Source organism: Podarcis erhardii (assembly GCF_964252035.2).
Source record: "Podarcis erhardii genome assembly, chromosome: 7".
NCBI classification, from domain to species: Eukaryota; Metazoa; Chordata; class Lepidosauria; order Squamata; family Lacertidae; genus Podarcis; species Podarcis erhardii.
In genome coordinates, this window is record NC_138511.1 from 18,608,379 (window position 1) to 18,633,381 (window position 25,003).

At 44.6% G+C, this 25,003-nt stretch overlaps 1 protein-coding gene and 1 long non-coding RNA gene across 5 annotated transcripts in view; one reads left to right on the forward strand and one right to left on the reverse strand.

The window, feature by feature from the left end:
• PIK3CD (phosphatidylinositol-4,5-bisphosphate 3-kinase catalytic subunit delta) overlaps nt 1-24,519 on the reverse strand; it is a 53,202-nt gene extending 28,683 nt beyond the window's left edge. The window contains exons 1-4 of one of the 4 annotated variants that reach the window (XM_081870851.1): nt 24,493-24,519; nt 16,078-16,142; nt 10,004-10,167; nt 1,233-1,461 (exon numbers count right to left, since the gene is read on the reverse strand). In XM_081870851.1, coding sequence (XP_081726977.1) covers nt 1,233-1,461; nt 10,004-10,144 — 370 coding nt within the window. In that variant the 5' untranslated portion in view covers nt 10,145-10,167; nt 16,078-16,142; nt 24,493-24,519. Of the gene's footprint in view, nt 1-1,232; nt 1,462-10,003; nt 10,168-14,982; nt 15,005-16,077; nt 16,252-24,492 lie in introns of those variants that run through there. The other 3 variants (XM_081870853.1, XM_081870852.1, XM_081870850.1) reach the window with 3 other exon arrangements.
• Nucleotides 16,675-22,046, forward strand: LOC309347103. The gene is made up of 2 exons (XR_014158853.1): nt 16,675-17,069; nt 21,893-22,046. It is a non-coding gene; the product is annotated as an uncharacterized lncRNA (long non-coding RNA).
• Nucleotides 24,520-25,003: the final 484 nt, after the last annotated feature.

Sequence of the window (25,003 nt, forward strand, 5' to 3'; positions counted from 1 at the left end):
TAAATCCCGAGATATATTTTTTTAAATAAAACCGATAATAATAGTTTTTTGAGTGTGGGGGATGCCATCTGTGGTGTAGAACCAGGCAACACCATCACTTTAATATAAGAATGGCATCTTTTAAATAATTCTCGACTTTAAGTTTCCAGTCCTTATGAAAGCATTTGGGGGCGTTGCTTAAAAATGGATGGACAGCACCCATAGAAGAGTCATAAACTGAAATGATTTTGGAATTGGAATTCTCAGAGTTCTAAGTTGTTGTTCTTGTAATTATTTTTCATTTCATTTCGTAATGTATATAAAACGGAGACCAATTATAACAACAGGTGAAAAGTAAAAGAGGAAAACAAACTACAAAGCAGGCATGCAGAATGAGTTAATATGTTGTTTTTAAGCTTTACAGGGGTTCTGCTTCCACTGCCCTAACCCCTCTGTTTTCAGACAAATCAGAGAATTGGAAAAAGGTTCAGAAAGGGGCAACCAAAACAACGGATGGGATTGAGCAACTTTTGAAAGTGCTCTCACATCGGTGTCTCCTAACACTCAGCATACAGCTCACTGGGGGGGGGTCACCTTCTCTTGGCCTGAACTCCCTCAGAGGGTTGTTGTGAAGATTAAACTATACAGTGATACCTCGGGTTACAGGCGCTTCAGGTTACAGACTCCGCTAACCCAGAAATAGTACCTCGGGTTAAGAACTTTGCTTCAGGAGGAGAACAGAAATCGTGCAGCGGCAGCGGGAGGCCCCATTAGCTAAAGTGGTGCTTCAGGTTAAGAACAGTTTCGGGTTAAGAACAGACCTCCAGAACGAATTAAGTTCTTAACCCGAGGCACCACTGTACTGGAGTTCCTTAGAGGAAAGGTGGGATATAAGTATAACAACAACAACAATAATATAATTATTACTACTATCCAGCTGATGGGAGTCCAAAACACTAGGGGCTGATGGGATTTGAATGCCCTGGCACCAGGGGCTGATGGGATTTGAATGCCCTGGCACCAGGGGCTGATGGGATTTGAAGGCCCTGGCACCAAGGGCTGATGGGATTCGAAGGCCCTGGCACCAAGGGCTGATGGGATTTGAAGGCCCTGGCACCAGGGGCTGATTGGATTTGAAGGCCCTGGCACCAGGGGCTGATGGGAGTCATTGTCCAAACCACCTGGAAGGCAGCAGGCAGAGCAAGGCTGGGTTAATCCAACCCCAGTTACCACCCCTCAAGGTTGGGCCTCACCTTTGCCGATGAGGAGGCTTATCTGAGAGTTGATCAGCTTCTTAGCTCGGTCGCCTTCACGGGCCACAAGCCGCAGGACTGGCAGGAAGGGCTGGACATCACAGAGCCTCCGCTGCTCGTCCTCCAACTCCTGCTGCTCGGCTGTCTGGTTGACACAGGTGAAGACGTAGGACTCTGGGCCGCTGAGCATGTGGAAGAGGGGCTCAAACTGAGCATGGTGCCAGACCATCTGAAACACAGGGAGAGGAGGAGAAGATGCTTTATTCTGGGATCAGAATATCTGGCCCTCTAGAGCCCACACCAACCTGCTGCCCTCAAGGGTTGTTTTGGGTTGCAACTCCCCACCAGCCACAGTCAGCACATGTTGTTGGAATCCAACAACATTTGGAGGGCAACAGATACTCTATTCCTGCTATACAAACTTTTTTTTTAAAGAAAAGAAATAGTTCCCGTTTCTTTGCGCTGGGTTGTATTGAACATTAGTCCTACTCAGAGGAGTTAGCAGGACTAACTTAATCTCAGCAGGCTTGCTCTGAATAGGACAAGCACTGGATCCAACCCTTTATTTCCATTTTTTGTTTTCTTTTTTTAAAAAATAAATAAATAGCAATTGTTAGGCTGCCTCTGGTGTTCACACACATAAAACGAATAATCAGCAGGTTTGATATTTATGCTAATCACAAAAAATAGAGCATTTTTTTTGCACCTCTAAGGAAGGAAATGCTTTTAAAATACTAATGTGACTGAACAATTAAACAAGCCTCTGGGTGAAAAGAAATCTGTTCTCAGCCGTTAAAATAGATCAAATCACTTCCAGCCTCACTTCTTTCTATCATGACCACAATCTAACCTAATTAGAGCTGTCGTCAAATTTTTATTTTTATTTTTTTAAAAACTTAGTCACGTTTGTAGTGTATTTGTGCGTCTCTGTATAAATCAGATGCTGCGTTTCGTTATTTGCTCTTCATTTTTGGATTGCAAAGACCTTTGGATCTGAGCCGTACGATTTGTATGGTAAAGCAGTTGGCAATTTGTACTCAGATCCTTGGTATTCAAAGTCCACTGAAGTTAGTATTCTTTTGACGTTACGGTGCTTTTTCTAGGGGGGACGCAGGGTACGCATGCCCCCTAAACATTTTGTGAATCTAAGTTTGGCCTCAATGAGGGGCAGTATTTCAATATGAGTAGGAAAATGAGAGTACCCCTAAAAAAATTTTAAGAAAAAAAGCACTGTATACACCTTATTCCCTCCCCCCCTCCCTTGCTCCCATCTGCACTATACATTTAAAGCACTATGACACCACTTTAAACACTCATGGCTTCTCCAAAGAATACTGGGAGCTGTAGCTTGTTAAGGGTGCTGAGAGTTGGCAAGAGAGACCCTCCTATTCCCCTCAGAGTGGCTTAACAACCTATACCCCTTTCCCAGGGAACTCTGGGAACTGTAGTTCTATCAGGGGAATGGGACCTCCTAACAAATCTCAGCACCCTTAACAAACTACAGTTCCCACGATTCTTTGTGGGTTTGGAGTGGTATGATGCTGCTTCAAATGCATAGTGCAGATGAGGCCCGCGTTTGAGTTGCCCCATCAACATCTGAACAGGTGCCTTCCCTAAGACGGGAGTCCATTCAAGGCAGCTAGCCGAGTTCAAGTTTGTTCACAGGGTGAATTCTGGGGAAAGGGATGGGAAACACTTAAATGATGAACTAGGAATCCTTTCTGTTTAAAGCAAGTGTTTTACCGCTGAGACTTTCCCTTATGATATACGAAGTTGCCTTATATTGAGCCAACAGTTAAGACCCACAGATAGGAACATACTTGAAACGTGCTTCAAAAAAACCCCATAAAAATAAGGCAATGAAGAATTATACTACAGAACAACTACTTATACGTTGTTCGTATTCTGAAGTACATTACAGATCACAGAATCATAGGATTGTAAGGTTGGAAGGGATCCCCAAGGGTCATCTAGTGCAACCCCCTGCAATGCAAGAATCTTTTGCCCAGCGTGGGGTTCAAACCCACAACCCTGTGATTAAGAGTCTCATGCTCTACCAGCTCATTCATCTATCTATCTATATCTATCACTATACATTATATACATTATAAATATATTGATATTTTTATATAATTTATATTTCTGTGGGTCTTATTCCTGGTTGTGTTTGTTACATAAGGAACATGATGACACATATTGTACATTATACCAAGTAGGACCATTTATCCGTCTAGTTCACTACCGTCTACACTGGCTGCTCTCTGGGGTTTCAGGTAGGAGACACTCCCAGATGCCAGGGATTGAACCTTCTATGTGCAAAGTAGATGCACTGACACTGAGCTGAAACCTTTCCCTTAAGACATAGAAAGCTGTCTTATACAACTGGTCCCTTGAGCTCAATATTACCCACACTGGGTGGCAGCAGTTCTCCAGGATTTCAGGCACAAGGACCTTCCCAGCCCCACTTAGAAATGCTGGTGAATTTAACCTGGGGCCTTTTACGTACTACATACTCATCCAGACTGCTCCATCCCATTACTCTATATGCATGCACACAGCAGTGTTTAAAACATCCTAGCATTTTCACTGTTGCAAAATAAATGCATTGCTTTCCATTTCTCTGGCGTGCCTTATATCATTCCTGTAATCTGCTTTGATTGTGTGTGGTTGGGTCAGAAATGCAGACACAACCTTGATGGCAGAAAGTGAGGAGGAATTAAAGAACCTTTTAATGAGGGTGAAAGAGGAGAGCGCAAAATATGGTCTGAAGCTCAATATAAAAAAAAACTAAGATCATGGCCACTGGTCCCATCACCTCCTGGCAAATAGAAGGGGAAGAAATGGAGGCAGTGAGAGATTTTACTTTCTTGGGCTCCATGATCACTGCAGATGGTGACAGCAGTCACAAAATTAAAAGATGCCTGCTTCTTGGGAGAAAAGCGATGACAAACTTAGACAGCATCTTAAAAAGCAGAGGCATCACCTTGCTGACAAAGGTCCATATAGTTAAAGCTATGGTTCCCAGTAGTGATGTATGGAAGTGAGAGCTGGACCATAAAGAAGGCTGATCGCCGAAGAATTGATACTTTTGAATTATAGTGCTGGAGGAGACTCTTCAGAGTCCCATGGACTGCAAGAAGATCAAACCTATCCATTCTGAAGGAAATCAGCCCTGAGTGCTCACTGGAAGGACAGATTGTGAAGCTGAGGCTCCAATACTTTGGCCACCTCATGAGAAAAGAAGACTTCCTGGAAAAGACCCTGATGTTGGGAAAGATTGAGGGCATAAGGAGAAGGGGACGACAGAGGACGAGATGGTTGGACTGTGTTCTCGAAGCTACGAACATGAGTTTGACCAAGCTGCAGGAAGCAGTGGAAGACAGGAGTGCCTGGCGTGCTCTGGTCCATGGGGTCACGAAGAGTCGGACACGACTAAACAACAAAATTGCGTAAAACCGGTGGCACGAGGAAAGAAAGAATTCCTCTCCATTCAAACAATGCCAAGTGTTCTTTCTCCTGCACAGAACATTGTTCACGAAACATACCTTTGGACAATGCCCAGATTCTGGGAAAGAACTGCCTATGTTGTTTTGTTTGCAGGCGCTTCTGAAAACAACAGATGTATAAACATAGGAAGCCTTATGACTTCCAGAGCTTTGCGTCATGTGACAGTGGACCTTTGCTGTGGTTTCAATTTTGTTAGCTTAACCAATAATGTCGGGGGAACTTCAGGCCAGGGGGTGGGGAGCCGGCCCTCAAAGCCTCTCTTATCTGGCCCTCAGAACTCTCTCCAAACCACACCACCTCTCCTGAGGCCACACCTTCCCTGGTCCTTCTTTATTGCACTCTGAGCATCTTGCCTGCCTGGAACGTGTCCTTGGAATATGGTAAAGTTAAGCCAAATTGCCACCAAGTTGCTTTAATTTGTCCCCTGAGTAAGTTGCAGTTTTGTGGCAATTTTTCACCATGGCAACATGACACATTTCATGATAACAATGCTCAATGGTGCTCCCACCCCATGAATCCTGGTGCCTCGCCATAGCTAGCCAAGCCACTGGTACCCAAAATCAGGATCATACTCCTGAAATTTTTGCCCTGTCCTGTAAACTAATTCAATAATAATAATAATAATAATAATAATAATAATAATAATAATAATTTATTATTTGTACCCCGCCCATCTGGCTGGGTTTCCCCAGCCACTCTGGGTGGCTTCCATAGAAACCAAAAATACAGTAAAATATCACAGATTAAAAACTTCCCTGAACAGGGCTGCCTTAAGATGTCTTCTGAATGTCAGGTAGTTATTTATCGCTTTGACATCTGATGGGAGGGCGTTCCACAGGGCGGGCGCCACTACCGAGAAGGCCCTCTGCCTGGTTCCCTGTAGCTTTGTTTCTTGCAATGAGGGAACCGCCAGAAGGCCCTCAGCGCTGGACCTCAGCGTCCGGGCAGAATGATGGGGGTGGAGACGCTCCTTCAGGTATACTGGGCCAAGGACGTTTAGGGCTTTAAAGATCAACACCAGCACTTTGGGAGCCAATGTAGGTCTTTCAAGACCGGTGTTATGTGGTCTCGGCGGCCGCCCCCAGTCTAGCTGCCGCATTCTGGATTAGTTGTAGTTTCCGAGTCACCTTCAAAGGTAGCCCCACGTAGAGTGCATTGCAGTAGTCCAAGCAGGAGATAACTAGAGCATGCACCACTCTGGCGAGACAGTCCGCGGGCAGGTAGGGTCTCAGCCTGCGTACCAGGTGGAGTTGGTAGACAGCTGCCCTGGATACAGAATTGACCTGCGCCTCCATGGATAGCTGTGAGTCCAAAATGACTCCCAGGCTGCACACCTGGTCCTTCAGGGGCACAGTTACCCCATTCAGGACCAGGGAGTCCTCCACACCAGCCCGCCCCCTGTCCCCCAAAAACAGTACTTCTGTCTTGTCAGGATTCAACTTCAATCCATTAGCCACCATCCATCCTCCAACCGCCTCCAGGAACTCACACAGGACCTTCACCGCCTTCACTGGTTCTGATTTGAAAGAGAGGTAGAGCTGGGTATCATCTGCATATTGATGGACACCCAGTCCAAACCCCCTCATGATCTCTCCCAGCAGCTTCATATAGATGTTAAAAAGCATGGGGGAGAGGACGGAACCCTGAGGCACCCCACAAGTGAGGGCCCAGGGGTCTGAACACTCATCCCCCACCACCACTTTCTGAACACGGCCCAGGAGGAAGGAGCGAAAACACTGTAAAACAGTGCCCCCAGCTCCCAGCCCCTCTAGACGGTCCAGAAGGATGTTATGGTCGATTGTATCAAAGGCCGCTGAGAGATCCAGCAGAACCAGCAAACAACTCTCACCTTTGTCACTAGCTCGCCGGAGATCATCAACCAGCGCGACCAAGGCAGTTTCAGTCCCATGGTGAGGCCTGAATCCCGATTGGAAGGGATCCAAATGGTCCGCATCCTCCAGGCGTGCCTGGAGTTGTTCAGCAACCACGCGCTCAATCACCTTGCCCAAGAATGGAAGATTTGAGACTGGGCGATAGTTGGCCATACTGGCCGGGTCTAAAGATGGTTTTTTAAGAAGCGGTTTAATGACCGCCTCTTTCAGCGGATCTGGGAATGTTCCCTCGCAGAGGGAAGCATTCACCACCCCGCAGAGCCCATCGCCCAACCCTTCCCGGCTTGCTTTTATTAGCCAGGATGGGCAAGGATCAAGGAGACAGGTGGCTGGTTTCACACGTCCAAGCAGCCTGTCCACATCCTCGGGGGTGAAGGATTGAAATTGATTCCATGCAACTTGACCAGACAGAGCTCTAGCACTCTCCCGCCCCAGCCCTGCTCCCACGGTGGTGTCTAGCTCCTTCCGAATATGAGTGATTTTATCTGCAAAAAACTCTGCAACATCGTTGCAAGAGACCTTGGGGTCTTTACAAGGCCCCGGTGGTAAAGGTGGTTCCATTAAATTGCGAACCACCTCAAAGAGTCTCCTGCTACTATTTTCTGCAGATGCAATAGAGGCGGTGAAGAAAGTCTTCTTCGCCGTCGCTATCGCCACTTGGTAGGCTCGACGTTGAGCTCTAACCTGTGTCCGGTCAGATCCGGAGTGAGTTTTCTGCCACCGACGCTCTAGCCATCTCAGCGCTTGTTTCATTGCCCTCAGCTCCGAAGAAAACCACGGGGCTGTCCGGGCTCCATGCAATCGGAGAGGGCGCTTCGGAGCCAGACAGTCGATAGCCCTGGTTAACTCCGCATTCCAGCGGGCCACCAGGGAATCAGCTGAAAGGCCATCAACATGGGATAAAGCATCCCCTACCACTCTCTGGAAACCATTTGGATCCATTAAGTGGCGGGGGCGGACCATCCGAATTGGTCCCACCTCCCTGCAGAGGGGAAGGGTCACGGAGAAGTCCAGTTGCACCAGGAAGTGATCTGACCATGGCACTTCTTTTGTTTCACTTTTACTTAGTGTCAGATCACCCACGTCACTAGAGGTGAACACCAGGTCTAAGGCATGTCCATGACTATGAGTTGGGCCAAACTTATTCAGGGACAGCCCCATGGAGGCCGTGCTTTCCACGAAGTCCCGAGCAGCCCCTTGTAAGGTCGTGTCGGCATGGATGTTAAAATCCCCTAGGACAACCAAACTAGGTGTCTCCAGGAGAAAATCCGCCATAACCTGAAGCAGCTCGGACAGGGAATCCTTGGTGCAGCAGGGAGGTCGGTACACCAAAAGGAATCCTGTACTGCCCATATTGCCCAACTTCCAGAACATGCACTCAGAGAACTGGATCTTCCCAGTAGGACGCCAGGTGCAAGCTAGTGACTTCCTAAAAATCACTGCAACCCCCCCTCCCCGCCCACATGACCTGGGTTGCTGTGCGTAAGAGAAACCTGGTGGGCAAGCAGCAGCAAGGACAGGCCCATCTGCTTCCTCCAACCAGGTCTCTGTCACACATGCCAGGTCAAATCCTCCATCCACAATCAAGTCGTGGATGGCAGTGGTTTTATTCATCATTGACCTGGCATTGCACAGCAACACTTTCAGGTCATGTGGGTTTCCCCTGTTGATTCCAGTATCCATCTGGTCAAGGCCAGACCCGGAGGCAGGGATAGTCTTCAAACAACGACTAAACCTGCCTCCTCGGTAATGACATGGTCTGGTCTTAGCGTAACTCCGCCTCCTGCCCATGATCACCGAGATCGGATGTCCCAGTGCTTCCCCCCCTGTGGAACTTGTCTTAGCCATCATGTTGGCTGGGGCCCCACTCCCAGGCAGCCCTGATCCCGCCCCTTAAAACAAAACACAAACTATACAGAACCAATAAAACAACAACAACAAAAAGGAACAGAACAATTATACTAAAATTAATCCCCAACCAACTATCCATCCCACCCACCCACCCCCAACAAAGGAAAAAAGGAATAAAAATTTAAATTGCCACCGACTGCTTGAGGACATTTTAAAGCACATTAACCACCTGGAACAGGGAAGCAATGGCAGAACACTTCCCACACTTCCCCAAAAGTTTGTTCCAAAAGTTTGTTCCTGGGCCACGCCCCCTGGGCCAGTTGGAGAAGGCCCTGGAAGGGAGCAGGCCCTGCAGTCCTCACCCAGCCGATGGTCCAAGGCTTCCCCGCAGCAGGAGTCCCTTTATAGCTGGGAGAGAGGGCCTGGGCCACGCCCCCTGGGCCAGTTGGAAAAGGCTCTGGAAGGGAGCAGGCCCTGCAGTCCAATGCACTAACTGAGGTATGCACTAACTGAGGTATCACAGCAAGTTTTTGACGTAAAAGTCCTGGGGGTGAGGGAATCAAATAAACCGCTTGGATTGTTTTTTAATCACAGAGAAACAGGTAGGTAAGTAAAACTAAATGTGGGCATTTCCTGGAATAGATGAGGTCTTAGATGCACCTGCCAAGATGCAATCTTGGATCTTTTAAGAAGGGGAAGTGCAATCTCACCTCGAACAGGTTAACTGCCACTTCCTTTATTTGATAAACAGAGAGTGACTTTCTGCTTTGCCCAGCTTGCACTTCAGCTCCTGTAACAAAACGGCCGGCTGCTAAGCTCCAAGGCTAGGGAAATACAAGGATTTCTGCCTTTGATGCTGGCTGCTGGGAGGGTCTGAAAGGTGCATACAGTTCTCTGCAAGGGCCAGAAGGTAGACAGGGAACCATTCTCAAATAAGAGCACTACATTCCCTTCTGGCCAGCTTTCCAGGGGCCGCATTCCGATGGTGGGAGGGGTCAGAGGGGAAAGTAGGTAGGGCAATGAATGCAAATTTCATCTCTGTATAGTAGACTACACACACAGAGAGAGATCTGTCTCTATCCTCCATCCACGAAAGCAAGCAAGAGGCATGCTCAGAGTTCAATGACCTATCCTAGCTGGGCATAATAATAATAATAATAATAATAATAATAATAATAATAATAATTATTGAAGTAGTACTAGTAGCAGCAGCAGTAGTACCCTGCCCATCTGACTAGGTGAGGAGGGAGCAGGGCAGGGCTGTTGAGAGGTGTGTCTTGGGAGAGAGTCTAGGGGGCCAAACGGAGAAGCTTGGAGGGCCACATTTGGCCCTTGGGTGAATATGTTGTTAGTTCTTTTCACTAACAACATTTTAGCTTCATGGAATTTTTCCAGCCCTGGCTTGGGATGCATCAGAGAACGTCAGGACCTTGCACAATCTCTTGCTTACAGAAAACATGTGGAATGAGTTTGGCAACTCCGTTGTGATGGAGAAAGATAAAAAGAGAAAGAGCTGAGTACCTGTTTGATGGTGTTAAGACTTGCATTGCAGGAAATGGAGAGGGTCAAGTAAATGCCAGTGGGTAAGAGGAAGTCGACTTGAATGCTCTGGTTTGCTTCTTTGGACCAAAATTCTACGGGGCAAGCAATCCCAGGGGGCATCCTGATCCGGTCTCAGCTACAACCTGCCACCAAGGAGAAGCAGAGAGGACAAGTTAAACTTATGTATCTGTAAGGTCTCAAGACAGATAGAAATGCGATGGTTTTCAGTTTTGCCCCCAAACAGGCTGAAACTAGCTAGGGGTTTATAAACAAAGAATTTAGCACCTGGATCATCTTTTCGTCTTTCCTGAAAAGCAAGTTTGCAGTCCTTATGAGCAGGAACATAAACCTAAGGACTAGAAACTTAACCACAAAAAGAGAGTGCAAAATAATACCAAGAAGTTTGGGAGCCTGGATTCGCCACCTGATCATTAGCCGGAAATTAATGCTAATAAAAATATCACCAGGATCGTGGCAGTTGTCGAGAGATGTCCTATTTTTTCTGGACCCATGAGTAGTAAAGGGAAGTCACTGGTTGCCTAGCACACCCAAATTCAAACTTCCACCTCCACCCCACCATAATTATTGGAAGGAGGTCTCCCTTTCAGTTGGAATGGGATGGATGCAATAATAGTTACGCCTCTCTGCAAGTTTCCAATGCTTAATTCTGAAAGGTAATAATATAAAGGCACCATGTCTCAAAAAGATTAGCCATCTTGCACCCTTTCCCAAGAGAGCTACACGAGAGGCAGAGATTCAACAGGTGAGGTTTCTTCCCAGTACAGCATCTCCATGTAAATCCTGACAGTGCCAGGTGCTGACTTTCTAACCACAATACACCTGATAAAGGACTAGGAGGCACCAGAACCTTCTGGGAAAGAGTGGGATGTGTGTGTGTGTGTGTGTGTGTGTGTGTGTGTGTGAAGCAACATCCCACCCCACCCCAAATAATGCAGTTTGCAGGACCCTCGTGTGACATTTGTCAATCTTCACCATTTTTGCATGACAGCCCCTCAGAGCGTATGTGCCATTTCCTCATCTGTTGCTAAGCTGGGTGCAAAAATTCCCAGAAATGCAGGCTGTGGTTCTTGCTTTTTTTAAAAAAAAATTAAAAAGTATTATCTGTTGAGCCCTTTTGGCCAAGATGCAGCCACCACAAACCACACATTCAACTTCCTAGGAAGGGAAGGAAATATAAGCATGGGGGGTGGGGGTGCTGAGTGGTGGGGCGGGGTGGGGTGGGGGGCTCAGTAGAGGAAATAGAGAAGAGGCTTCACTGACACCCTCCCTGCCCTCTGCAGCCGGGACACACACATCAAACCCCAGACATGTTTACAAGATGAGCTTTGGCATGCCAGAAGCATTTATGACTGTTGCTTGTTTTGAGTTACAGATGCATAAGCTGAGCCAGGGATGACTCGGCGGGGGTGAGCAGCCGGAGGGGGGGGGGGGACGGGAAAAAAACACATTTGATGCCGCCCCAGGAGACTCCAGCTGTATTTGAAATACATTAGTGCAGGGTGAGAGGTGGGTGAGAGTTAGCAGTTCCTGCTCACATCACATCACCTGAAATGACACATTTAAGGCACATGATACTCCCCCAACAACAAAGAATCCTGGGAACTGTCGTTTACTCCCACACAGACCTGCAATTCCCAGCCCTTTTAGTAAACTGTGGTTCCCAGGATTCTTTGGGAACTACTTTACCCCACCCCACCCCCGCCACAGAGCTATAATTCTGAGAGCCTTTAACAAACGAAGGTGGCCAGGATTCTTTGGGGGAACCGTTCTTGGGAACCGTAGCTTACTTCTATGGAACTACAATCCCAGCACTCTTAGCAAACTGCAGTTTCCAGAATTATTTTGAGGGGTGCCATGTGCTTTCAATGTGCATTAAATGTGTTTTTAAATGTGGATGCCAACTAAGCATGACCACTGATCTATCTACCCTGGATTCGCCTGCTCTGACTGGCAGCAAATTTCCAGAGTCTCAGACAGAGAGGGTTTTTTCCCTGTCACCTGTCAACAAAACAATGCTTTTATTTTTCACATTTTCTATCCCATTTTCTCAAGGCTCCCAGATGAAGTACCTGGTTCTTTTCCTCTCTTCCACCTCTACCCCGCCCATCCACTGCATTTAATAATTTTCACATCAGCCTTGTGAGGTAGGTAAGAAGCCCGAGAGACAGCCAAGCGGTAGATTTTGAACTTGGAAGTTCTCTTATCGTTCTCTCACCGCTGCACTACACTTCTAAGCAGACATGGGAGGCTGGGGAGGGTTTGCTGGACTCCAGCTCCCATCAGCCCCAGCAGGGCCAGTGGTCAGAGATGGTGGGATCGCAGTCCAGCAACATTTAGAGGAAGGCAGAGTTTAGGTTGGATAGCTCAGTCGGTAGTGCATGAGACTCAAACTCGGGGTCATGGGTTCGAGCCCCACATTGGGTGAAAGATTCCTGCATTGCAGGGGGTTGATTATATTATTCAAACTCAGGGCAGTGAAGGCAAGTGATGGATGGAGGCAGGTAGGGGCAGTAAAGGAAGTGGCAGTCTAGTTCCGGGATGGCGAACCTGTGGCTCTCTAGGCGTAGTTGGGCTCCCAGCTCCCACCAGCCAATGGTTAGAGGTGGTTAGAGCAAACTGAAAACATCTAGAATACCACTGATTCCTCACCCCTTTGATAAGAACTGAATTTAGGACTTCCCACATGCTCCCCAAACATGTCCATCACTGAACTCAGGTGGAACAACACTAGACGTAGGTGGAACAATGGTAAGGCAGCTTCCTATGTTCCTAACTCAGAATATTATTTATCTTAAAAATGTTACAGCTCGCCTTTCCAATGCCGACAAAACATCCAAAGGCAGCCAATGAAACTGAAAAGACACTTGCACAATGAAAACGGAAAATTGCTCTGCTTTGGAGCATGTCGTCCCAATGATTGGGGGGGGTGGTCAGACTGGTGCGGAATCAGATGTTCCCTCCTGACAGTAGAGTTTGTGCTGAACACTGAGTAATAAGCAGAATGTAATGCTGTTTGGGGGTCACTTGAGATTTTTTAAATAAAAATACAGACCAGGTCGTTTCCAAGCAGAGTCCACAGCCATCAATAAAATCAGTCCAGACAGTGCCTGTTCTCAGTTAAGTTCCCGTTTCCCAGTGCAGGCAAGATTGCCAACAACAGTTGCTGAGAAACAGGAGTTCTTGACACAGCAAGCAAATACTTTCCTCGTCCTCCCCCCCCCCCCCGCAGGGAGAGATGTTTTGTTCTGGCAGCGCATGGAGCTAAAGGCCAGTGCTGGTGATGTCGTAGCTGTGACATCATGAGTCTATGGCTGCTGACCTACCATTCCATTTCTGGAATCTTATGCCACATTCCTGCATTTTTCTCTTCGACCTTCAGAGGGGGTGAATCCAGCTTACCTCCCCATAAACACACATACAACAGACCCCAGGAGCAAAGCTAGTTTACCAGCCAGCCCTGTCCATCTACAGGTCACAGAGACAGAACTATTACTCTGCTAGCTAAGAGAGCAAATTATCATTCCCCTTGATAACGCAGTAGCCCTACACTAAGTGCTTTGTTATTACAAATCTGACTTGCCAAGCACTTACAATGCAAGGCAAACTTGCACTTAGGATAGAAAACAACAACAACACATGAAACAAAAACCTCTACTGGGGGGTGGGGGGTGGGGAGACATCTGCAAAGATGAAGCATTTATTTGCAAGTGGTATTTTCAGAGCATAACAGGAAGAGGATGACTTAATAAAGCTGGGAGGAGACCAATATAATGCATGTTTGTATATACTGATACATAATTCAAAGGAAAATGAAACATTTTCCAACAGCCAAACACTGCCCATGTTTCACAAGCTTTCCCTATCCCCTGTAACAATGAGGACTTGAACCTTAGAAATGTAAGCCCTCTTATAAATAAATACATACAGTGGTACCTCGGGTTAAGAACTTAATTCGTTCTGGAGGTCTGTTCTTAACCTGAAACTGTTCTTAACCTGAGGTACCACTTTAGCTAATGGGGCCTCCCACCGCCGCGCGATTTCTGTTCTCATCCTGAAGTAAAGTTCTTAACCTGAGGTACTATTTCTGGGTTAGAGGAGTCTGTAACCTGAAGCATCTGTACCCCAAGGTACCACTGTACTGAAATTCTCAGAATACCGAATCTTGCACAGGAGTGTGGATTAGCTTTGTCAAGCTTCTCTCTATAGAAATGAGGACTAAAGTCTTATAAATGCATGCCCCTTTAAAATAAAGAAAGAAATGAGAAGATTCGCAGAATACCAGATCTTGCACCAAAATAGGGATTAGCTTCAAGGCTGAGATAAACAAACCAGTACGGACCCGACCCGTGGTGTTATTTATTTCTTGCCTGGGTTAAAACTGAAGAGCATGGCATATAATACTTCTGCTCCCCCCCCCCCCGTAAAAATCAAAGTAAAACTATTTTCAGAACATGTCATACTTCAAAAGGTTGAGGAGAAAGACGCAAACAGTTGGCCCCACAATGAAGATTAACAACCCCATAGCTCTTGAGCTTCAGAGAGCTCAGCATCCTTAAAAAAATATCAAGTCTGCTCCATACAGACATACACACCCCGGCAGTAAGACCACTCCTCCCCTCTCCCCATAACACTAAAGCAACAATATCTACCACCCCAACTGCAAAAATGACATCCTTTATTTCAGACCTCTAAGCCCCAATTTTAACATTTTATATACCGGTACTTTGCAACAGTCCTCCAGCTTTTCAGATCAAGGCTAAATCTTTAGCCAAACATGATTTCGGGGACCCACTTTTTAATCCGATAATATAAGTGTGCCTGCTGTGGTGACCCACCTTAGGTCAGGATACTGAGATGCAGGCAAATATTATTATCATTATTTTAATTTGTTTTTATTGAAAGATTTTCATGGATAACAAAGGTACCTATAACGTCACAACGTTCTGACACAGAGCCCTTGCATCCCTCATGGCCAAATCTGAAACGTTTAATGGCTCACAGAAACAGAAGATCCCCCGGCATCTCCAGTTAAAATAAATCAGGCAGCAATATAAAACTGTGTGGAAAAAACGACGACAGTATAAACAGCACAATGAGAATTATTGGAAGACTCGTTTTGTCAGAAGTCTTTTTTATTTAAGTGTTCATTTAAGTATTAATTAGGAAGATTAAGGTTTTTTATGCACGTAAATCAGCTTTTTCTTCTTTCTTCTTTCTGTACTTTCTTATTTCCTTAATTGTTTTTTCTTTAAAAAAAATTTGTAGTATGAGATTGTAAATTCTTTGTAAATTCTTTGTATATGTGTGTAATTTAAATTAATAAAGATTATTTAAAATAAAATAAACCAGGCAGCATCTGCTGGGAAAGTCCTCTACCGGAACACCAGGCTGAATAAACAGTCTGAATTGGCAGAAGACAGTGTTCTAAGGGCACTCTGAACATGCTCAGAGGCACTGCGCTCAAGGTCCTATACGTGCACATAGCAACCGTTAGAAACTAATCTAGATTTCCATTCACCTCCATTTTACATTTACCCCTCTGGGTAATAGGACACACAATTCCCAAGGGCTGAAATTCTGCCCAGAATAATCCCCCCCCCTTCAAAAAAGGAAAATAAAGAGCATCGCAGAGAAAAACAAGCATCATGTGCTCCTAAATTGGGAGGACTGGAATGGGGTGGAATTCAAAGTCAGGATAAAAGTCAGAGGGTTGCATCCCTGCTAGGTTTTACTCACGAGTACACCCATTCAAAAGTATTGCGCCTGGGCTAGCCTTGCCTATTAAATCTCAACGGGTCTACTCTGAGTAAGGGCTGGCTACAAGCCAGAATAAACCAAGCGTTGCCGCCTGCTACGATCCATTTCAGAGTATGGAAATTCATGTGCCTAAACGAGCCGAGCCCATTAATTTCAATGGGTCTACTCCGAGTAGGACCAGCTGCTGGAGAAGACTCTGGATTCCTGGGAGGGCAGAGGCTGACATACAGTGTCAAACCTTTATTCATGATGCGCCCACCACCCCTTCTACTGACCTGAGGATAGCATCCATGATCCCTTCCCCGGCAGGAAAGCAAGCGGATCTCTTGACCGGCGCCGACTGAAAATATAAATAAAAATGAACTGAACTGAACTGAAAAAAATAAAATAAAATAAACCTTGCCAGGGAGAATCTGGAGAACGCCGGCCTAGGAAGTCTTCGGCGCCCCCCTCTTTCCCGAAGGCTGGGCTTGGCGCTTTCCAAGGGACCGTTTGCAAAGTCTCTGCGGCAACAGGAAGCGTTAGCAGAAAAACTTTTTCTCGCAGGCAACACGCACAAAAGCAACAGGGTCAGCCTTCCTCAATCGGCTACCTTCCAGATGGTTCTGGACTACAACTCCCATCAGCCCTCAAGCCCAGGCAACCACCCCGGCCCGAACAGCCTCCAAGGGCAGCCCCACACAGGACGCCCTGCGGCATTGCCATCGCTTCTTGAATTGGAACCCTGCCTTCCCTCCTCAAGGAGCGCAGGGCGGCAAAGAGATGCAACGTCTGAAAACGGAAGCAAAGTCCTAAAGCGGTTAAAACATTAGGAAAACCATTACGTATTACACTTAAAAAACGTCTTTCACTTAAAAACATTCTTCCAGCTTATTGCTGCTGTTTTATCCTGAGTGCCGAGTGATTCAGGATTTCTGAAGAGTCGATTTAAACATCTGACTTTTCTCTGCCAATATTTAATTTTTTTAAAAAAAAAACTTTATGCACAATTTTAGCTGTTAAACATGTTAAAACACTGAGCATCAGTGGCCTTTTAGATATATCTAATAGGGCCTTTAACAAAATATTGCAATGTGGAGTCCTCTTGTTCATGGTTCCAGCCGGACAATGCCCCCTTTTTCAGAATACTCCATTCCATGTCCCTATACGAAGGGTTGCCAGTCCAGTGCCTATTACCACCATGGGGCCCACAAGGTGTCCCGGACTCTCAGATTTAACTGGAAAACAAAAAAGATCCATAATCATGAGCAGTAGAACATACCCTCAGGTATCTCTAATTTTTTGTTATGCCATGCTTCCCAGGTCCGCCATTATTATTATTATTTTAGTATTATTATTTTTTTAAATGTCATTATATATAAAACAGAGTGAACAATTATAACAGATGGAAAATAAAAGGTGAAAAGCCAAACTATGAAAACAGGCATGTAGAATCAGTGGTTGCAGACGTGTTAAAATTGAAGTCAAGACGATCACCTTTAACAAATCACCAAGTATTTAGTTCCAGATTTGCTAGGCTGCTGACGAAGGTTGTCCTGATAATGGTGGTTTCACTGTATGTCATACAGGAATGCCAAATCATATTTGAAAGTGTCTGGCGGTTCTAGTCCTTGTCGAAATCTCAAAATGTGCATAATTTTCTCTGTTGTGTCATTATTATTATTATTATTATTATTATTATCATCATCATTATCATCATCATCATCATCATCATCACCTGCCATTTACTAACCACCTCCTCCATGGCAGCCATTTTGTGACAGGCACTCCCATAACTCTCTCAAAATTCAAAATATACCCACTAGGCCAGAAAAATTGGTGACCCCTGCCCTCCACACAAAGCGTTTTCAGCATTCCATGCCCACAGAGCATGCTCAGTCTCAACGGACCTGTTTGGGGACCTCCCACTTTTAGGGTCTTGTCTCCCCCCCCCCTTATTTCTGGTACTTCTGCAACTCTTATCCCCTGCCCCCAGTTCCGCAGCAGTTTCTTAAAGTGATAAGCTATTCATTTTGAGGCCCTTGGGGCCCCGCCCACACTGCTGCACACCCTTCAACATTTCTCAGATAAAAATGGGGGCATTTCTCACTCCCCTTCTCTACCCCCCATTTTTGGTCAAACCCCCCCCCCCAAGCATTTGGGATCAAATCAGAAACTGGGATGGCTTTTGTAGTTCCAGGACTGTCCCTGTAAAATAGGGACACTAGGAGGGTATTCTGCTGATACCTCCCCACTCTCCTTAGTACAGCATAGAAGATTCCCACACTGAAAATGACCTCGCTGTAAGAATGCAGAACTGAAAAAAGGTGTAAGGCAGTGTTTAAGAAATGAAAGATTCTATTCCTTGTCAGGAGGAAATGCCATTTCTGCTAGCAGGTTTCTCTTTCAGTTGGGGTGGCATTACATATGTCTGAACGAAAATAACCTCCATTTTTATTTTTATTTCAAGTGAAACTCTGTGCAATTAGCTCTTTGCCAACCAGTCCAACTTTTGCTGCCCCTCCAGGTGTTTTGGACTTGGTGAGGCTGATGGAAGTTCCACGCACCTGGTGCGCACTACATTGGCAGATGCCATGCTAATCTACAGCTATAGCTGATGCATCCACTGATTAGACCAACATAAGCTTTTGGCTCTAATTCGATCAACAATGTACAGTGGTACCTTGGTTTCTGAACGTAATCTGTTCTGAAATGTTCAAAAACCGAAACCTCAATAGGCGACACCTACACCTCCAGATCTCGAAGTCGCGTAGCATGTTCAACTTCTGAGGCTTGTTCGAAAACTGAAGCATTTATTTCCAGGTTTTCGGCATTCAAAAACAGAAACGTTCAACTTCCAGGACATTTGAAAACCACTGTACAAAAATCTAACAAATCACTACATATGTATCCACGAAGAACACATTGGACTGTAAAAAATAATTTGTAATTATGTTCAAGACAACAGGCTTTCCTTCAGGGTTCTCTGTGCCCTTCCTACAATCCCCTTTTCATGGTTTTATTGGCCCAAGATGTTTTTAAGATTGCACTTGCAATCTGCTTTACTACATATTCCCTTCAATCTTTGGAAGCTGCAGACAAGCAGAAAATGCCTTTAATAAGGGAATAATTATTAGCCATCACAAACCTCTCTACAGAGCTTCTCTGAGGTGGTGGTTGTGGTGGTGGTGGTTTAATCCTTCAACCCTGCCTTGCTATATGTGGAGATATTTCTGTAAGTCACTTTTTACCGGAAGACAACTTCTGCTTATTTGAAGAAGTGTCTCGGTTCAATTATTTTTTAACGTCTGACCAGGAAGTTGCTGTGCGCTAATTGTTAAATGTGTGGTTGCTAACTATTCAGCTGCCCGTTGTAGCTTTGGCACCTCAAATAATAATTTGATTATGATGCCCCTGCTATCTCTACACACACACACACACACACACAGTGATTTCTTCATCTCACACTGCCCATAAAGGCATAAGAACAGACCCAACTCCCCTCCCCCCCCCGCTCAGTTGGCAACCTCACTTGGCAGCCTATCACACCCCACATTTTATTTGAGTAACATTTTAGCCGGTCGAGCATGAGACTCTTCTCATTAATTACAGTACATAAAATAAACCATGAGGGCTAGAATATTCACTTTACTTTTAAGAGAGAGTTTCACAGCTGAGTGGTAGAGCCTCTGGCTTATATGCAAAAGATCCCTGGTTCAGTTACCAATGGCATCTCCCGGTAGGGTTGGGGAAATCCTGGCATCAGAACTATAGCCCAAAGCATACTGAGGGCACCAGGCTGGCAAAGGATGGGACAGAGATGATACCAAGCTAAATGGACCAAGGAAGTCAGTATAATATACTTCCTGACCTTATAGGAATCTGCCCAACATCCCAAAGGCTGCCGCTTTCTTCTTCTTCTTTTTTTTTTTTAGAAAAAGCTCTGTGACAATTATGGCCAATTAGGCAACTTAAAAAGCTCATTGTGCATCATCCATTCCTTGCCTTTTCAACACCTAATAGGCGAACGGGACAAAGTAAAATGTTTTTGAAGGCCGCCTGCTTAATTGCCACCACAAGACAAACAGGAAGGCTGGTTAGTCTTTGGAGACTGCCATCTTCCACAGCTGGACAGCTGTTTTCAGCACCACCTGCAACTCCTGCCTTTGTGCCACAGTTTATTAAAAGACCCAGTCAGGTGCACATGAGTGCATGGGTGCAGAACTAGGCTGAGTCCGCCTTTCTTAAATCCTCGGCCCCATGAACCATATATAACAAGCTTATATCCCATTAAAAAAGCAAAAGCAAAACAAACACGTTAAACTAATGAAAACAACACGCCCATCCATGCAAATAGCAAACAATTAGCAATGCATTTAACAACCCTCCAAAATTACTGAGTTTAATGAAAAATTCATGGAAATCCATACAAATAGCAAACAATTAGCAATGCCCCCAAAAGACCAGGGATTAAAATAAAATCTGCGTCCACGTCTTGTTAGCAGTGCCTGCCTTGATCACTCGTAATCTTAGGAACAGCTTCCCATTACACCAAAACACATCACTGTAATAAAGGCAGTGGTGGTGGCTGGTGACTATTGAGACTCAGTCACATTAGGAAAGAAATGACAATTTGAATGCACTATAAACATGCAACACCAATGACGCTAGAAAGCAGTTACGTTCTTCTATGCATTTTTCCAAAGGGGTTAATTTTTTTGTTATAACAACCTAATTTCTGACTTATTTATAGCTTTTTTTCCCCTGTGCGTAGATCAACCTTTGCAGTTGGCAGGGCAGAAAGCAGCTAAGAAGATGTAGAATGGGGCAATATTAGGTGGCGCTAAAAGCAGAGCACTGCAAGGCTGCACAGCGATATGAGCACACATTGGCTGTGTACACACCATCCATTTAAAAAACATGGCTTTAAAAATTAACAATCCTGAGAACTGTAGCTTGTTAACAGTGCTGGGAATCATAGCTCTGTGAGAAGTAAACTACAGTTTCCAAGATTCTTTGGGGGCGTCATGTGCTTTAAACATGTTGGGATATGTTATGTAGTCTTTTTGCTAAGTAAAATGCATAGGATTGTTTCAGTAAAAGCACAGAAGAAATATTTATATGCTTAAGGACAAACTGGGCAATTCACTTCTCCTTGTAACTGAATTTTTATCTTCAGCGTTTTAATTAAATTTACTTCAAGCCTGATTAAAATGTTACCAGTCTTCAACAACCACCTGGGTTGTGGAGGAGAGGAAACATTTAACTGTGCAGCTATTTTTTTTCCTGCAATCTAACACATTTTATCTTTGCAGAGACACTCAAACCTCCTTCTAGAAGATGACTCATTTTATTCATTGCCCTTTCCCCCAGCTTAGCCTAAATGTCTTTTGCATGTTTCAGTGAAGCCACAGAAATTATCAGGGTTGTTGTTTTTTTGCAACCAAGGTGTGATTTGGAGAGCCTTTGTGCAGCATAACCCAACCCTAGGAATATCTACTCACATGGGATTTACTCCTGGGTTAGTGAGCATCCCTGGGAGCAATCCTCATTCAATAAACTGGGATTTACTTCTGCATAAAGTTGTGCAGAATTCTGCTGTTAGATAAAAATGCAATCCGAATTTTAACTGGTAGATTAAACAACTAATCCCGGTATTGTGTTGATTAATCAACTGACTACTGTAATGGATTATTGCTCTTGAACTGGTAGAGGCTGGTAGACTCTGCCAGCTCTGCATTTAGGACAGGGCAGGTGGTTCCCCAAGAGGGCACAAAATTGAGAAGATCCGTTTGGGGGAGCCAAATTTTGGCCTCACACAGGGCATCGTATTATGAAAGATTACCAAAGTCTACCCCTGACTCTGCTCTCCATCCCCACTAAATAGCTTTCCTGGCCGCCATGCTCGCTTCAACTGGAGTTGATGTGGCCATCTGTTGGCAGCCATGCAAACTACAGCGTGACAACAGTCTTGCATTTTTATGTACCGGTAAATAGAAATATTTTCCATTCTGATGCCGATGGCATTACTTGCATGCACTATAAGCAGTGTTACTTTTCAAGAAAAAGAGGTGCCAGAGCTCACCATGAACTTCTCCCTTGTTCTCTTAGAATGGCAAAGGTGTCCACCTGAGAGGTGCCAGAGCTGAGCTCCGGTGAGCTCCAGCAGAAGAAAAGCCTTGGCTATAAGCTACTCTGAGGGCCTCATATGCATCAGAAAAATTGAATGCAATCACCATAAATAAATAAAATTAAGTTGTATTGATTTATTTTAAACCTTTCTACACTGCCCTCCAGTTAAAAACTTCCAGAGTGATTTACAATAACTCATAAAACAAAATAGCAATAATCAATAAAATAGTTAAAAGGTAGCACCAAAACCAACAAATCAGCAGCAGCAGCAGCAGCATGATATAGGCTGCTATTATGCAAAAGTAAGTCCAGTTTGGTTTCCCATCCCAATTAAAATGTGCATTGTAATGTGATGCTTTCTTATAAAAGTTTGAAAAATAAATAAGTAAATGAATAAATACACAGGAGTTGGCTGACTTAGCTCTATAGTCCTAAAAGTTATAACAACACTTTGGTATTAGTGCATCCTGTGTATCGACAGGATTTATAATTTATACTATGGGTCACAGGTCCAGGTTCTGACATTTCCCATTGGCTGGCGCACGTAGCAGAGCTACCCATGGTATCTCCTGCTTTTTGCCCTGGCCATGGAACCTGGCCACAGAGCTTTGGCACTGAAAGCAGATGATGATAAAAGGTTTTGAATTATTTGGAAAAACCCATCTTATCAATATTTTGCAGACGATGCTGCGCTATTCCTTTCTGGTCCTGAAACTTCATTACCTGCTGTTATGCACCAGCTTGCTATATATGGCACGATATCTGGGTTAACTGTTAAATTCACCTAATCTGAGTTGGTGTGTATACATACCCTGCCAGACCTACAACTGCACTGGCACAAAACAACTGTCCTGAAACTCTGTAATATACCTAAGAATCTATCTAAACTAAAACAACTGAAATTTACTCCCTTGCAAAAGATTTAACAACTATTGGTTAAATTGGTTAAATTGGTTAAAGCTAACATTGTCATGGTTGGGGGCAGAGTTTCTATAACAAAAATGATGCTATTACCCTGCTTTCCTTTTACTTATTCTGAGTCTTACCAATAAACATACCTAATTTTCATGTTAATAGTTGGCAAAAAATATATATTAACAAGAGACCACGGCTACCTTTATAGGATCAAGAACAGAGATATAGCAGAGATATAAAGACTCCGCTCACTTATACAATATCCTTTTGATTTTATAAGGCTCAGGATAATGGGGGCCGAGACTTCATGTGTTCACTCTCTTATTGGAAAATGGACAAGAAGACATTGTTAACCTCTTTCTAAAATCAGATTTGATTGAAACATTTATCTTTTGATTCCACTTTAGTCCCAATAACTCAACACTCCTCCTTTTGCGCAGCAGCCAAATCAGGCTCATTAATCAAATGATGGGACAATCATTACGACCAGACCCAAAATTAGCCCTACTCAGGAGTAGCATTTGCAGGTGCCAAGGAGCCAAAGCCCCCCCCCCCCAATTTTCAAGGAGGGTGCTGGGCCCCCTCAATATTCTGCAGCCTGCCCTAGTGGGCCTTCTTGTGGCTGCAACAGGTCCCATCAGGTATCGGTATGTTTTATTACTTGAAATTAAAAACCAGTTTTAAAAAGTTATAACACCAGTGGCGTTCTGAAAAGCTAGAGTTTTGAAATAATCCACAGCAAAACAGATAACTAACAAACAAGAGGTTTGCTCCGGAAAACAAGAATGTAAATCTACAAGGGGGGGGGGGACCACATTAGCTTTACAAAAATGCAGGATTTCCCTACAGGTCGAGCAACATTAACCTCAAACAATTTCCTTACCAAAAACCAAACGTCCAAACAGACTAGTCACAATATTGCAGCTCAGGTAGTTTAGATGCGGCTGCTGTTGCTGACTAAAAAGCAGAGGGTTCTGCTAATATATTTCTACTACATTACTATGTATTTTGGAAAGTGGTTTGTCTGTTTCCTATGCATTTTGTCACCTCTTATCACAGCCCAATTTTGCACGATGGTTGCTGAGATGAAGGAGCAGGTTTTTGTCTATGTTTAGATCAGTTGGACGCCATTTTGAACAAAGATGGCGGACTACCCCCTTCAAACGCACTGATTTTTACCAAATTTTGGTAACATTTTTTACCAAAATTTTAATCAAATTTTGCAGAATGGTTCCTGAGATCAAGGATAAGCTTTTCACAGTGGACCAACATGTTGATGCAAAATTGCACTGATTTTAACCACTACAGTGGTATCTTGGGTTAAGTACTTAATTCGTTCCGGAGGTCCGTTCTTAACCTGAAACTGTTCTTAACCTGAAGCACCACTTTAGCTAATGGGGCCTCCCGTTGCTGCCGTGCCGCCGGAGCACAATTTCTGTTCTCATCCTGAAGCAAAGTTCTTAACCCGAGGTAATATTTCTGGGTTAGCGGAGTCTGTAAACTGGAGCGTATGTAACCTGAGGTACCATTGTATTTAAAAACTGCCTTTTGATTTTTGTTTGCTTCATTTTTTATAATAATCAATGCCTGGTGTGAGGTTAGTGTTTTACAAATGAATAAAGCTCTCAGTTACAAGTTTATGGTGCAGCAATGTCCCTACTTACCTGGGGCCGGAGTAAGCCTCACTGAATTCAGCAGCACTTGCTTCTGAGTAGACACAATCAGGGATGCACCGTTAAGTGAGATTTCCAATGATCCAGAATTTTAACCAAACTAATTTTTTTCAGTTATATTTCCAATGGTTGTAAGCGATGACCAAGGAAAGAGGCTAATCCAAAGTGAGTATAGAGTAGACTACGGTCAACAGAGCCGGCCCTCTCATTAGCCAGGGCGAGGCAGCCACCTCAGGCAGCTGATTTGGGATGTTGTGAGAGGGCAGCAAGATATTTAGTTCATTATTATTGTACTTATATAGTCGGGGAGAGGTTCTTGTGGGGTTTTCTATGCACTTGTCAGGGTTTGTTGGCCTCAGGCAACAGAATGTATTGACCTGCCAGTTGTTGAGCTATTCACATCCTGCATGCTGGGATTCTTCTAAGGCGATTTTTAAAGCACACCCTTCTCTCTCTCAAAGAATTTTGGGCAATGTATTTTGACCCAGTGTTATTTTTATAG